This window comes from Argentina silus (genome assembly GCF_951799395.1).
Source record: "Argentina silus genome assembly, chromosome: 1".
NCBI classification, from domain to species: domain Eukaryota; kingdom Metazoa; phylum Chordata; class Actinopteri; order Argentiniformes; family Argentinidae; genus Argentina; species Argentina silus.
Genome location: NC_139655.1, coordinates 5,800,811 through 5,816,925, shown reverse-complemented (window position 1 = coordinate 5,816,925; position 16,115 = coordinate 5,800,811). Strand labels below are relative to the sequence as shown.

General features: G+C 41.1%; 1 protein-coding gene across 1 annotated transcript in view; it reads left to right on the top strand.

Annotated features, from left to right (window-relative positions):
• LOC310813399 (dihydropyrimidine dehydrogenase [NADP(+)]-like) overlaps window positions 1-5,279 on the top strand; it is a gene marked incomplete at both ends in the record, with an annotated part of 123,357 nt that extends 118,078 nt beyond the window's left edge. Inside the window, 3 exon segments of the mRNA XM_083682370.1 lie at window positions 3,543-3,692; window positions 3,836-3,976; window positions 5,109-5,279. Of these exon segments, the coding sequence (XP_083538496.1) occupies window positions 3,543-3,692; window positions 3,836-3,976; window positions 5,109-5,279 (462 nt within the window).
• Window positions 5,280-16,115: the final 10,836 nt, after the last annotated feature.

Sequence of the window (16,115 nt, the reverse complement as noted above, 5' to 3'; positions counted from 1 at the left end):
ACACATACAGTAGACGATGTGTTGCTTGTAATCCTCAGAGGAGATAAAGATGTTGGCCGTTCAATAAATATTAATCGTGTTTGAAACTAAAAGGTTTTCAGTCAATTTGCACATTTTAACAATAGCAAGCATCAACAGAGTTTCAAGTTAATTTTCAATCACTGAAGGAGTGCTACATTATATGTTGTTGCCAGACTGGTCAAAATCATGTACACGATAGTACGCCTTCCCAATTGCGTGTCCTGGTTCATGATTTTAGCTATACTGGCAGGTGAATACAGAAGGCGGAACGCTGTAAGGAGGCTAGTGGGGAGGTGGAGGCGTTGCAAGCCGCACGTCACTGGTTCCAATTGTGCAGTGGACAACAACATTTGCTAATTATTCTTGCTAATGCTAATGTTTGCTAATTCCTTCCTCTGACAACTTACCCTTGCCTTAATAAAGATGAACTTCTTACGTAAGTTCAGATGTTTGATTCCATTCCATGCATTACAATGAGCTTATCCTCTGATTTCTATCTCCACCAGGCTCTCCTCTTACACGATGTGTTGCATTGGTTGTCTAAAATGATGAAGATACAATAACTTGACATGCCAGACCCCGTTTCCAGTCAGTGTTTGAATGGGCTACTGTGTGGAATTCTACACAACCAGCTGATTCAAACTGGAAACCATTTGCTGTCTTAACTTGATGTGTCTCATGTGTAGATGTAAATTATTTGACTCCATTTGATTCCATTCAATTACTCAAGCAATTAATTTTACTATAAAATAAATGTTACAGTATGTGACATAAAATACTTGTAGTTGGGGGGTAAAATGCATATAGCTCTATTATAATTGTTTCTCTTGACAACTTTTTTGGTCTGTTATATTTCAAAGTGCCCCTTGTTATTAACGAAGTGAGAGCTCTGTTAAAATTCATAAGGAAAGCTATGTTTGAAAGCCAAATCAATGTTGATACTTTGAACAGCTTGGTCTTACCCAATTTCCTTTTGGTCAATTTTGAGATTTGGGGGTTGAAATGAATTAGTGGCACCCAGGCTGTGGCAGGTGATTGCATTTCCACAGAGCCTCAGTGACATGTTGGTCACTGCAATTTCCATGAAGCTGTAAGGAGTGCCCCTAAATTCTATAATATAATTATACACGCACTCACACACACACACACACATACATACACACACACACACACACACACACACACACACACACACACACACACACACACACACACACACACACACACACACACACACACGGGTGCCCAAAGGTCTGAGCTTAATTCCCCTCCTCTATGTTCTAGTCACATGTGGAATTCTCCCCCTCCAAACTGTTATGAATATGATAATCTGTACGAGAAGGTACTTCTACAATTAAGAACAGACCAAGAGAGACACAATTGGCCTGTGGGCATCTTACCGTGCATGCACACACACACACATACACATACTGTACACAGACACATCCACAGGGGACTGAGGGCCTCCCGCCACCCGCCATGGCGCCAACTGTGTGTAACGATGATGGGGTGAGTAGGTGAAGCGCTCTGAGAATCACACATGATATAGCACAGGTCTCACTTTCTTCTCACACAAACTGACCTTGTTCCTGATCAAAGAGTGTCCTCTGTCTTTGGCAATTTAACATGGAAGAACATGGAAGCAAAGAACAAGGAAGATCTGAATATCAAAAGTGTACCATCCAGATTAAATATAGCAAGTAAGGGATTCCCCCTACTGATGTCTGTTTCAATTAGAATGTGATGTCCTCATTGATCACACAATTTATTTTATGTTTTAGTAAGATCAAGTCTGCCATTTGTAGAGTCCCAATTATTTATGAAATTACAAATTTGATGTTTGATGTTTGTCTATGTGATGTTAGTTAAAAGTGGTCTTATTACAGTAAGTTTCTCAGAGTTTTCCACACAGCCTACTATATCAATATACATGTATGTCCTTATATTTCCCCATGTACTGTACACTGTAGCTTGTAGCTGTAAATGAGTGAAATTTCCATAGTACTTCCAAAGAACCCATTTCCACGATTATTTTTCTCCAGTAACAATCATAGATCCATCTTATTTTTTCCAGACAAAGTTATGATGTTGTTCTCTGTTATGCTACTGTGAAACAAAATTGCCCATTTCAGAAAAGACGTTAAGTGCTTTAGGTAATGTTGTCTTGTAACATCACCTCCACTGCAAAATATCAAGTGGAATAGCTTGCAGCAACCATTTTGAGTGAGCAAGCAATTCCTGTTCATTGACACGGTAATGTCTTAAGCCTGGATGGCGAATGAATATTTTTGCAAATATATTGCATGATTTTACAGTAGAGGGCCTACAGGAGATGCAAACGGAGTAAACCCACGACAATAATCTCCCAGAAAACCACACTCCATGACCACCATCAGCTTTTATTTCACTTTTGGAACCCAAACAATTTTTCAATATCACGTCCGGTGCACAGCTGGGAAAAGAGATATAATTTTGATGGAGAGCTGGAACTGAAACAAATATGTTTTTATTGTACTTTTAGTTTTTGTCATGTTTTGTTTTGTTGTTTTTTTTGGGGGGGTGGGGAGTTCTTTTGGAGTAAGCTTCCCGAAAATGAAGCAAGACATAATAAAACAAAATCAAACAAAATGCTTAAAAACCCAATAAGCCACAGAGATTCCTTGGGTGCATGATAAAGTGAAAGTGTCAATGTTGGCCAATGTTGGTCTAACGGATCTCATTAATTTTCAAGGATGAAAAACAGTGGCCGCTACTCCAAAGCAAACAGCGTTTCTTTAATGCGGTCAGTCTGTGGGTGTTTTGAGCTCTCGTCCTCATCTGCCTCTCTGTTTGTTCTTCTGTGATGCACTAATGAACAACACATCAGTGTTGCCTTGGTGCCCAGTAGAGGTAGGGCTTCCAGACGCAGTAATCAGGAGTAACCAGAACAACTACTCTCACAGGTAAACAAAGCTGACAAGATATAATAGAGGACATGAGACAGTAACAAAGACAACCTTAGAAACGCTGTAACGCTTTTCATTAGTTTGCCCCTTTGTGTAGTAACACTGTAATTATTCGAGTAACTGTTCTTATTCCGCTTGTGTGATAACAAACTACCACCAACTTCATTACTCTGCAATTAGAAAGCAATTCCCTATATACTATGTATCATTATGGTAGTACAATGTTGTTACTCAAGTAATTACATAATTAATGTATAGAAACAATGTAGTGTAAATTGTGACCAGAAATATGAGATAAAATATGCACTGTACATTATGCCTAAAGAGAGAGGATATGATCTATTACCCTGCTATTGCAAAGATAATTGGGTGGCTATGAATAAGTAAGATATTCACTCTACAACCTTATTAAACAATCTATCTTTTAATATGAAGGGAAGAGAAGAAGAAATAAGGAAATACTGTTTTACAGTGGAACAAAAAGAATGTACTGCCTAAAGAAAAAAGTATTCCAGAATTGAGTGAACCTGATGAAATTCAAAATCAATTCATACTTGTATCCCTCCTGCCTGGTAGAGTCTGTCCAGTTTTGGACCCTATCTCTTGGAGAAGAAGAAGGTCTTGGCAAACTACAAGCAGGCAATGAAAGTCAACAGTGAGAAGACAGTGATGGAGTCCAATGGCATGAGAACCTACAACCCCAAGACACCAGTCCCAGCTGTCAAGGTAAGGGAAGGAAAAACATCCCTCATATTGATCCCTCACCAATCCTCTATCTTCCTCTTCTTCAACTATGTGTTGAATGTATTCTAAGGACATACATATAAAATATGTTACTGACATGGTCACTGTGCTTGTCCTGTACCCAGGATGTGATCGCCAGGGCCCTGAAGCACATTGGAGCCTTCGGGGAGCTCAGCAATTCAGAGCAGGTGCAGGCCCTCATAGATGAGGAGATGTGCATCAACTGTGGGAAATGCTACATGACCTGCAACGACTCTGGATACCAGGTACACACCCTTCACTCCCCAAGGCACATACAGACATGGATAAACACACAAACACACACACACACACACACACACACACACACACACACACACACACACACACACACACACACACACACACACATTGACATTGCTCTCACCCACACAAAATCTGCTTCCCACCGTATTGACTACGGTGAATAGAGATAATCTACCATCCACTATAACAGCGCCAACAGTATATCACCTCTCTGTGCTTCGCTATCACAATCAAATCACACCCCATCTGATGGTCCTCTGTCTCTCCTAGAGAACAAACGCCTTGTTACTAGGCCTTGCCGTCACTGCAGACACAGGGATTCATATAAATTGGGAAAAACGCTAAAGTCTTTCCTTGTCTCATCTGCAGAAGTACCTCTGTACTAGGAGGGAATGCTGTGACAGTTTTATTAAAGTATCCATCTCCCCTTGTCCCGGTAAATAAATGTCCCCTGCAATTTATCACAAGGGTATTGATGAAGTAGCGGTCCCCATTTTATCAAAGCTGTAATTGTTCACAGTGACGCTCATTGTCTGTGAGTGGATCTCTGAGAGGGATTACGTATTATTAATGGTTTCTAATAAAGAGGAGCATTCATCAGCATAATGTGTCACGATCAAATGGGTGGCTCCACACACAATGCAAAATAGCCCACTTTTTGCCTGGCCTGGAAAACACTAATATTACAAAAAGGGTAGATGTATTATTCCTCCCAGAATGATATTCAGCACAATATGGCGACATCTCGACGCCATAAATATGTATTCATTTTATGATAAGGCCTCGACAATAAACAAAAACTGTAAATTATTTATCAACATGATGAATAGGTGGCAAAATGCAATATCATGCATTTTCCAATGAGTACAATTTCTAAATTTTTAGAGCAAGGTTCAAATGGAACACAGTATTACACAGCGTGTTTCAATACAGCCTGTGGTCGTTGCAAAATAGGCCTTGCTTTGACGTAATGGTGCAGTCAGAACACATCGGTCTATGGCTGTAAGGGTGCTTCGTTTAGCTTCCTGTGCTAGCACGCTAAACCCCCGCTCCTGCGGTATGATGGGTCCATTCTAGTCTAATAGCCTTTGGTCTTTCTCTCTCTCTTTGCAGGCTATTACATTTGACCCTGAGACCCATCTCCCCATAGTTAACGACAGCTGCACCGGCTGCACTCTCTGCCTGAGCGTGCGCCCCATCATCGACTGCATCAAAATGGTTGCCAGGACAACGCCTTACGTGCCGAAGAGAGGCCTGCCTCAAGCCGTCATGCCTGTATGCTAAAGGGATGAAAAAAAAAATAATAATAATCACAAATGTCTACTTAACAACATTGATTCCTCTTTATAATTGCAGTGTGAAAAATTACCTTTATTATATGAAAAAGAATAATTAGTTTGGAGAAATAATTGCCTTATATTCCCAAGCCAATTATCCAGAAATAAACGGGCGTGCGCAAATAGTTGCATTATTTCTAAACAATGGTGGAGCGATGTGTTGTCGTTTTTTTCTCTCTCTCCCGCTCTGTCAAGGCTATGATAATGAGAGTGAAGGGGGGATGTTTATGCACATGGCGAAAGCCCTGTGCCTCTGACGAAGGCTACGTTTCCTAACAAGCAGCGCGATGACAGTCGATCCACAAGCCCAAAGCAATAAAATGAGACATTATGTGGTGGGAAAATAATCCGAAGGACAAGAAGCGGTAATGAACAGAGATGAAAAGGTGTTCATGAGGCTGACTTATTCCATTCCTGATCGTCCAGCCTGCTGCTCTCACAACAATTGGGTACATTGTTTTCAAGCACTGCATCATGTTTAGTCAGTGTGCCAGTATAAGCTAGGCCCAGCTTGCTTTTACAGAAACTCTAAATGCTAAAGCTTTAAATGTAATCTACTGTATGTATCTATAATTATTCTTGCAAGTTGATTATAAGTAATTATGCATTGTTTGTGTTTGTGTTTTTAACCCCCATTTCTTGTTGATTTTGGTATGTCATTTTAAAATCAGGGTTCCTTGTTGTACCGTGTTATGGGTGCTGCTGTAACTAAAGGTCACTGGTGACTGTTTCCAGATCATTAGATATGAATACTAGCTGTGATTCTCTCTGAACCCTAAAGGTCATCCCTGACTACTCTCATCTCAACATGTACTGGGCCATGTTTAAAGTATATGTCACACAGAGCCCAAAATGGCAGCCGCCTTGGCAATGCAATACGCTGTATCAAACCCTGTGGGTACCTGCCTGAAGGGTACATACCTGTCTACATGACTTTATGTTACCGTGTCTTGTCTGATATACACAATTACATCACATTTTCATGGATTATGAAGCAAAATGGTATTTTATTTTGTTTAGAACTCTTTCTCAGTTCGGTAATGTGAGATTCTGGATGTAATTCTGTTGCTATGAAGCTTTACTAAGTGCAGCTAAATGGAAATCACTTTGTTCATGGTGTGACGGCAATGGATGTAATCTTTAGTAATATGCAATGTAATCTGTTGTGCTGCGCTAATACAGACATGGTGACCATTTAAATAAATGTTAAATTACTAACAGATCCTTGTTACGTCTTCATAGTCAATATTCTAAAGGCTTATGGTGACTATAGACAGTATTACAGGGCAATAAACTACTGCTCACAGCTACTACTGTATACTCCAACACACATTTTAGTTGAATATCTGAGAGAGAGTGTGTGTGTGTGTGTGTGTGTGTGTGTGTGTGTGTGTGTGTGTGTGTGTGTGTGTGTGTGTGTGTGTGTGTGAGGGTAATTCATTCCCTGATGTAGTGGTAACAGAGACTAACATTAGAGGGAACAGTGCTGCATCGCTCCACTCCACTCTAGGTACACCGTCTAAGGAGACCTCAGTGATGACATACTGTAAGCTGGTGTATGTATGCAGTTTCACCTCTATCAGACAATCCATCGTATCTTATTTTTTCCTGTAAGCTTCCATACGTTTACACTGCAGGCTTACAGCCCAGGGAGAGTCCACTACTCTGAGTATAAGCATATTTGGTATCTGGATCATTAAACACCACCTCGGTAACAGTGGAAGAAGTGGTGCAGTACGTAAAATGGAGGATAAGTTTAAAGCCTAACAGAACTAAACAAGGCAGGGTTCACAGAAAGGGTCGGACATGAACAGCATCCCCAAACACAGCGTCAGAGCAGGACCGGAGGGCACGGGTTAGTGTAAATGTTTACTTCTGCATTCAGGAAAAAGGCAAGATAATTAGAATGACATTTAACATAGCTGTGGATTCCACGATGTCTACCATGGTTCCTATCCTGCCTTGCGTTCTGCAGTACATCATTAAAAATCAACATGGCATCAATCTTGGGCCACGGGAATGAACTCGAGGGCAGAGTAAACGATCATCAGCGGTGCTGTAAGTGGCAGGCGCAGAGTGGGTGGAGTGGCACAGGCTCCCCTCGGCAGGACGACAGTGTTTCATCTATATGTGAGTGACCTGACAACTGTTAGCCTTCCCTGCTAGCCCATGCAGCTACATCTAGCAGGTCACATAGCTTGCTAGTTATAATGGATGCCAAATGTCTGTCCACAAATAAGGGTAAGGCTCTCTCGTAGCCACATAATCAGAATCAACATAGTATGTCGAATAAGGGATGCACACAAGACACATGCCCGACATAATGTATGGCTGTCCATTATTCAAGAGGGAAAAAAATACCTTTTCAAGACGTGATTCAGACGAGCGATTTCTGCTGCACTTGAATTAATGATACTGGAGCAGAGAGGGGGAGAAGGAGGACACACCATGTTATGTAAATGAGCGCTGTGGTTATTTTAGCTGGGGGTCAAACATGGCAAGTTGGCCAATGAGAGAGATGCGTTTGAAACATGGTTTAACATTAGAACCAACACTGTGTATGTTTTCACATTAATGCAGGCGGCTGTATTGATCCATTATTCAGAATTTGGAATTCAGCCAAGAACCAGAGCAAACCTCATTAGACCAAGCAGATCCCCATAGCTACTATGTGGCTGCCTCAAGACTGTAGAGATACTCATATGAAAAACTGAGGTGAGAGAAAACAGAACTAAATCACCTTAAATCATCATTCGCTGGCTGCTACATAGTTCAGTCTGATTAGGACTTTTTAGGACTTACTTTGCGTTCATTTGAATAGAAGACATTGAAACGTGTAGTCTTGGTAGCCTTTGTTCATATTTCTCAAAGAGTTACCTTGGACAACCACTATATACAGTTTTAACATTGTATTTGTCCTCAATGGCTCAAGGTTTTGAGTCTTGTCGACAGAATAGAACTAGACAAGGGTACTATCAGAATAAAGACACCTCTGTGTTGGATCATGAGCTGAATAGACATTCACAACGCAAACTCCACTCTTTTGTAACACTGAAAGAAAAAGTGTGCTTTCAAAGTTACATCTGACTTTTATTGGAATTTCATTTTGTAGACCATACTCTTTTTCATCGCTGCTGTAGCTCAGTTACCATAGCAACAAACCTTTTTCAGTTTAAATTCAGACGAAAAAAGACGTAAAAAAAAAGAAAAAAAAGAAGAAGAAAAACATTTTGGCTGGAGTGATGGCTAGCATCACTGCTGCATCCCAGGTGAGGTGTTGAAACTTCCCTGAGCCAATACCATTCATCAGGTGCAGTGTAATGAACAAAAGCATTAGCTCAAAGCTTTTGTATTTGTTCCCTCAGCACAGTTCGATACAATATCTCGCTCCTGTCCATATCTTGCAGGGGGGATGCTGCTGAGAAATCATTGTGTCTGACATTTGGGACTTGTGGGCTGAAGGGATAGATGATTGAGGGGGTCCTTAGTACCTAAGCCTAAATGACCAGTATTGAAGGATGTCCTGTTTCACCCCGCTGGCTTTTAAAACCAACCTCTTGTTCTTGCCATATGATTAAGTCAACAGGCTGTCAGTGTCTTGTGGATTCTAAACATAATGGGAAAAAAATGGATTAATGGAATGAACAGTGAAGGAGGCCGAAGGGGCAGGTTCTAGCGCTGTTCTTACCGGGTTTTGAATGTGGTGTTCAGCATAGCAGTGTGTTTGGCTATGTTATTGTTGAAAACCAACCCTTTGTTCTGGGCTTCTCTGTGGAGAGAGAGTTGACGTGTATTGTACATTTTTTCTCTGTGGTAGCGTAGTCATCGGTGCCTTTCAGAAGTGTCACAGAGGGGGCAGACTGCAGCGGGAGAATGCATCTGTACAGCACCGCTTCAAAAGGACACGTTCCCAGGAATTGATTTCCAGTCTGTGTGTGTATGTATGCGTGTGCGTGCGTGCGTGCGTGCGTGCGTGCGTGTGTGTGTGTGTGTGTGTGTGTGTGTGTGTGTGTATGTGTGTGTGTGTGTGTGTGTGTGTGTGTTTGAAACCATCTCCTCTCACTGTCAAAAGGAAGAGGGAGAGAGGTTGGCACAGGGTAATCGTCAATTTGAAAGTTTGGCTGCTTCCAAAGCTGAGTCTTCTCTCTCCATCTCCTTTTTTTGGCTCAGAATGTTGACATTTCCAGAAAGCCTTCCTAGAAAGAAAATTATTTTCTATTGGTAATGTTTTTTTGAGTGTAAGACTACCCTGATGTTGATATAATAATAATAATAATAATAATAATAATAATAATAATAATAATAATAATAATAATAATAAAACAATGTTAGAAAGTGCTTTACAAATAAATAAAACTATATGCAAATAAAAACTACAATATAATAGAAACAGTAAAACACAACACATTTAAAAGAATAAGGGCAGCATCAATTAAAGGCTAGTCTATAAAAATGAGTTTTAAGAAGAGATTTAAAAGACAATACTGATCTTGCTCGCCTAATATCCTCAGGCAGGTCATTCCAGAGTCTAGGGGCTCTAATGGCAAAGGCACGATCACCTTTTGTCTTCAGTCTAGACTCCGGAACGGCCAGAAGGGCCCTGCCTGAGGATCTTAGGCTGCGCTGAGGCTCGTAGGGGATTAAAAGGTCAGAAATATAGTCCGGTGCCAGACCCAGCCAAGCCTTAAAAGTTATCAGTAAAATTTTAAAATCAATTCTAAAATGAACAGGTAACCAGAGTAGGGAGGCTAAAATTGGGATGATGTGGTCTCTTTTTCTAGTTCTGGTAAAAGCCTAGCTACTGCATTTTGGACTGTCTGTAACCGTGCAAGGGATTTTTTATTGAGGGAAGAATAGAGGGAGTTGCAATAATCTAAGTGAGATGAGATGAATGCATGGATGACTTTTTCTAGATCGGCAAATGACAAGAAGGGCTGTATTTTGGAAATGTTTCTCAACTGATAAAAAACATGACTGTACCACTGTTTTGATTTGTTTCTCGAAATTGAGGTTAGCATGAAAAATTACGAGCCTAGGTTACGAGCTGAAGATTTCACGTTGTCAGACAGACAGCCAAGACTGTCCTGTGTTGCTACTGTGGAGCTAGGAGGCCCAAATATGACTGCAGTTTTACTGTCATTCAATTGTAAAAAGATCTGGGACATCCAACATCTAATATCTTCCAAGCAATCATAAAGGCATGAGGCTGACATAAAGATTTACATTTTCTATACTGTTTGTGGCAACACAGTCTCCTAATTAAATCATGTACCTATACACAACAGTAAGTATTCCCAATTGTGTGTCCTGGTTGACGCATGAGAGGTTCGGCAGCATTAGGCATTCACTTTGAATGGTTATGGTAAGGGGAAGTTGTCAGGGGAAGGCAGTTGCAAACATTAGCATTAGCAACAATAATTAGCAAATATTGTTGTCCATAGCGAGATTCGAACTAGCAACGTGTGGGTTGCTAGGCAAGCTGTTCCGCCTTCCGTATCCAGCTGCCAGTATAGCTAAAAGCACCAACCAGGCACAATCATGTATAGGTACACACATTTGAATTGGAGACCAGTGTGGTATGTACGCCCCTCTGTAAAAGGTATACTGGATGGATTCCATGATGTCGATGTTTTCCATTCCGGATACTTTTGTCAAGACAAAAAACTTTGTTACAAAGGACAGAGTGAGTGAGGGAAAATGTCAACATTAATTCACAAGTCATTGTTTCCAGTGTATCAGTGTCATTGAGATTTCTCTGCGATGAATTTCTTATGTTGAGAGCTCTACACTCCAGTTCTATACTGTACAATGTGGAGTGTATTCAAGACTTAAAAAAAAAAAAAAAAAAAAAAAAATGCATATTCTGTTCTGACTCCCATGTTCACTTGTGTAATAGCTAAGCAAGGCCAGTGAGAATGTGTTTAACATGCATGGGTGATATGTGCTATTCTCTCTTTGCATTCAGAGCCAATTCCCAGACCAGCATATCTCCTCGCCGGCAACACACTACTTCCCTCTCCCTTCTGATTGCAATTAGTGAATTATGCACTTGGACTTTGGCCAGCCATGCAAGATTAAATTATTCATAAATGTTAATAGATGTAGCCTCCTCCCTCTTCCCCCCAACCCTTCTATAGCCTTGCTCTGCACATGCTCAAAAGACAATGTTGACCTTTGCATTGGAGTATGATGTCAGGAACTGGTCTCTATTAAAACTAGTAATGACGTATACAGGAGGTCAACAGGTTTTGTTTTTTTACCTCCCCTGAACCACGTTCATCAACATGGAAGTGTTAAGACTATTCAGAGAGGAGTTTTCTAGAGTTGTCCTCTAGAAATAAACGGTGAGATTCTGTATGGTGACCTGTGAGACAGTGGAATTACTACCATAGTAGTCTTTGATTATTTTGTATACAAACAGGTACACATTGAAATACATTTGGAATAGTTACATATGCTTTCTAAGAATATATTATCACATATTGGTTCTATGTGAAAGCAAGAGGGTGTGATAGGTAATCATCATGTAAGTCAAACGTCCTTTATTCATCACTTATTAGGAAAGCACAGTTTTGTTTCAGCCAACCAAATTAAGAGAATGTGCATGGCAGCTGCCAGAATGTAAGGACACACCCAGGCTGGCCAATGCTCACGACCTCTACCGCTTGGTCCCTCTGGATCCATACCAATCAGTCAACCTTACAGAGCTGTGAAATGTGCTGCGCTCCCTTCTCCAACAGAGGGCGCTGTGTCCATCAAGCCATAGGGCGACATGAGAAGATTGATGGAGAGAGAGGGTCAATCTCAAAAGTCTTTCTATAATTCCTTCTCAAAAAGCACTGGAGGTGGAGATCTCAACTTCCTCTCGTCTTACCATCTGCTAGGCGTTTTGAGAGGGAGACAAGGAGGAGGAATCAGCAGGTTGACATATCACCCCTGAGGACATATTTTTTTTTTACAAGGAATCAAAGAAAGAAATATAACATTTGATAGATGCCTGTTCAGTTCAAGATATAGTAAGACTGGAACAGCCTGATAGAAAAAATACAGTAGAATATTGCTAGAGCCCTTGAAACATTAATTGCAGTATACTGTATGGCTTTTGAGAGAGACTTGACATGTTTAAAGGGATAGTTCAGGTTTTTCCAATATTTTATCTCATTTTCCATTTACTTGAGTTCCAAACTGAGGGCAAAACAGTAAGTATTCTCGGTTTGAATAATATACATTTACGCTTGTTATCGTGGAAATAACACATTGTTTTCATATCGCATGTATAGCCCACAAAGATATGAGATGGCTATAGAATTTCTTGTGGAGATGTTTTTAAGTAGTCGTATGTATAGTGTAGCACTGATCCCATTCATGTCCACTGGTATGGCTAAACGCTAGTCCAGAACCAGCCAAAGAAAGTTCAAGATTGGAAATTTGACCAAATAAAAGTGTCTGGATGAGCCTACAACACTGCAAGTAAGTGGAAAATGAGTGGTCTAATGAAAAACCCATCCCTTTAAGAATTCTCAACACACGAATCACATCAACTCTAATACTCTGTCTTTGTAGTCACATGCTGTTCTTATTTCATATGCTTATGTTTGACATTTAGAGAAAAGGTAAATAGCAGAGTAGGATCTTTTTCTCATCTGTGCGAGGAAAACTCCTAACTCTATGGCTGTGCATGCATAAACCGCTCGGTGACTACAGGCAATGGGTGACATTTTGATTGAGATATTCTTTGTGTGATAACATGCAAATTCCAATGATGCTCCGGGAGCTGAAGCCCATATGTATTTTTTCTCCCCCCCCTCTCTTCTACCCAATGATGCGTGATGCTATCTATTACATTACTGTATTTGCATTCCTGGTCCGAGGCGAGCATTTTAATAATGCCACAACAGATGATGTCCTGCAGGGGAGGGGACTGGTGACACAATCAAAGCTTGTCAACACACAAGAAAATAACCGTTTCTGTCATTAAAAAGGGACGGAGCTGGAGAGATGGCCAGTGAATTTCAAACTGTGTGTGTGTGTGTGTGTGTGTGCGTGTGCGTGTGCGTGCGTGCGTGTGTCTGTGTGTGTGTGTGTGTGCGTGTGCGTGTGCGTGTGCGTGTGCGTGTGCGTGTGTGTGTGTGCGCGCGTGTGCCAATGTGTTTTATAATACGCCTTTCTAAACATAGTCAATTATAGACAGGCTCATTCCTGTACATGCACACACAATATGTGAAGAAAACACACTGCATGCTTTTGGAGGATGAAAGCAGTCATGGCCATGGAATCACATTAGCATACTGGCACAATGGTAAAAAGCAGGCAATAGTGTACAGCAGATAGAGTGCAGAACCTTGACCCCTATAATTGCTCCAGGCAGGATTCACTTTGTCAGTGTCCTTCACAGAAAGGCATAAATTAATTGAGAAATAAAAAAGTGTTATCATGTCTGAAAATATGATGAAGCCGTTTGATGGGCAATGCTTGACTGAATACCACTCCCCACACTTGCTCTCCACATCAAGGGCGCGACGGATAAGAGGAAATGAACACTTCACAGGAATGAATATGACATAGACTGGAATGCATGTTCACTCTACATCATTATTTGTACTGTTTTGTATTACCTTGCGAAAGCAGATTCGTGCTATTAGAAGAATTTACTTAACATTCTGCATAAAATGTCATCAGTTACTATTAGTGAATAGTGGAGTATAGATAGTATTCACAGAGACTTTTGTCACCAAACACTTCACTAAGCAACAACACTTGTCTCTTTTGCTTGACCTTGCCTCAATCAAAGAGTACTATATGTTGAAGTCCCAGCCCCAACATCGTCACGTCATTCAGAGTGAGAGTCGAGGGTGACAGGTGAGGGCAAAGGTGAAAGGGGAGGAGGTGCATCTCCATCAGGGTAATTGACTGGGGCCCTGGAAGTTATTTTCAATCAACCGATCGTCATCCTCAGAGCCAGTACCCCTTTGAAGAACAGTGACTAGTAGAATTACCTTGTTGCTGGCTCCTCTGGTAGTCTTGAAGGGAACGCTTTCATCAGGACTCCTCTCACCCAAATGTCTCTTTAAGGCCTTGTAAAGTCTATCGCAGGTGTGCGCCACCGACATCTCTCCCCGAACACTACCACCACAGCTGTCTTGTCAAGCACTTGTAATTGCTTTTCCCTCCTTTACCTTTCTCTCTCTCTGTCTGTCTGTTTGTTGTTAACTTTGCCACCATGTTAATCCCCTCTGACAAAGTCGATTTTTCACCGGATCACAGAGTTCCATTTGCCTAAACACAGGGTTCTGTCTCCCTCTTGTCAGTCATCACTGTTCAACCTCTCTTTTTCCTGTCTCTCAGCGGCCAGAACAGGTGTCTGACATGTTGCAGTGGGACATCTTAATAGAAACATACTGGTACTGGTGGGCCAATAGGACAGGTGTAACCAGACCTGATGACAGCTTTCTGTGATGTATATACGGTACTTAACTTATGACCATATACAACAATAGCAATATAAATATCATGATGGTGTTGACTTACATTGGGGAACATGACGTAGAACAGATATCGTGTGGAGAAACATCTACAAACATAAAATAATGTAATAATACATTATTAAATAATAAACATGGTATCAGGCACATGGGTTCTCTTGGGCTTGATAAATACATACCTGGGATGATGACAGTAAATGCTCTCTGCCATGCTCATAAGTACATGTAAATTCAAAAAGGTATCCATCCACTGCATTGTCTATACACTCTGGTTACTCTGGCAACCAACCCTTGTTCATTTTCACTAGTGACAGAGAACTACTGTACATCATTCCGCAGTAAACAATCAATCACATAATACAAATACATATATGTAAGACAGTAGATGTGATGTGATCCTTGCCTTTGAAAAAGATCCTACCCTGAGGTCCTTCTTCCCACGTTCTACCATCCTACCCTCCTACCATCCCTCCCGCCCTCGGAAACTTGGAATTTGACAGAAAAATCATCTCCAACCAGCCTGATGGACACTTGTGAGTCTGGGCTTACCACGGACGAATATGCCACCTGCCCAAAACTACATCAGAAATGAATAACACCTTACAATAACAGCCCAAAACTACATCAGAAATGAATAACACCTGACAATAATATCCCTCTTCAACTACTGTAAGTATCACTCAAAATGTATTTTAGATGAAAACATTTTGAAAAACATCACATTGGGTAGACTCATCCCCTCAGAAATTAGCCCTTACTGCTGAATGCATGTGGCTGAGCCAGTTAGACTAAATTCAAATCAATTCCCCTCCAATGGCCATATAAAAGTATCAAATCTTATTTGCCACCGTAATGGAATCAGCCTGTGGGAGGGAGGATGTCTGTGGCATCAAGTCTGCCGTAATTTCATTTAGCCAGCTCTCTTCTGAGTCTAGCTTGGGCTTCTGCCCAGTCAGCGCCACCAGGCATGGGTCTGGTCAGTACCAGCATTCACTGTCAAGGCTTTTACATATAGGCTTTGCATTGACAAAACCTGACGGAATGCCCATCCATGATTTTGGGTAAATTAGGGTATGTATGTTCAGAGTGTGGGTTAAAAAGAGAGAGAGTGACAGGTTCAAATGAGCTTGGGACATACTTGTGTCTGGCTTCCATTTAGCCCCATAACACCATTGTTTTTTAGCAGATTTGTAGGGAAAGCCTTTTAGCCACTAATACCCCAGCGTGCCCCAAAAGCCATCAATTAATGATAAAGCCCTGGCGCTGCTTGCTGGAGCCAGCCTGGGCTTGCAGGATGGAAC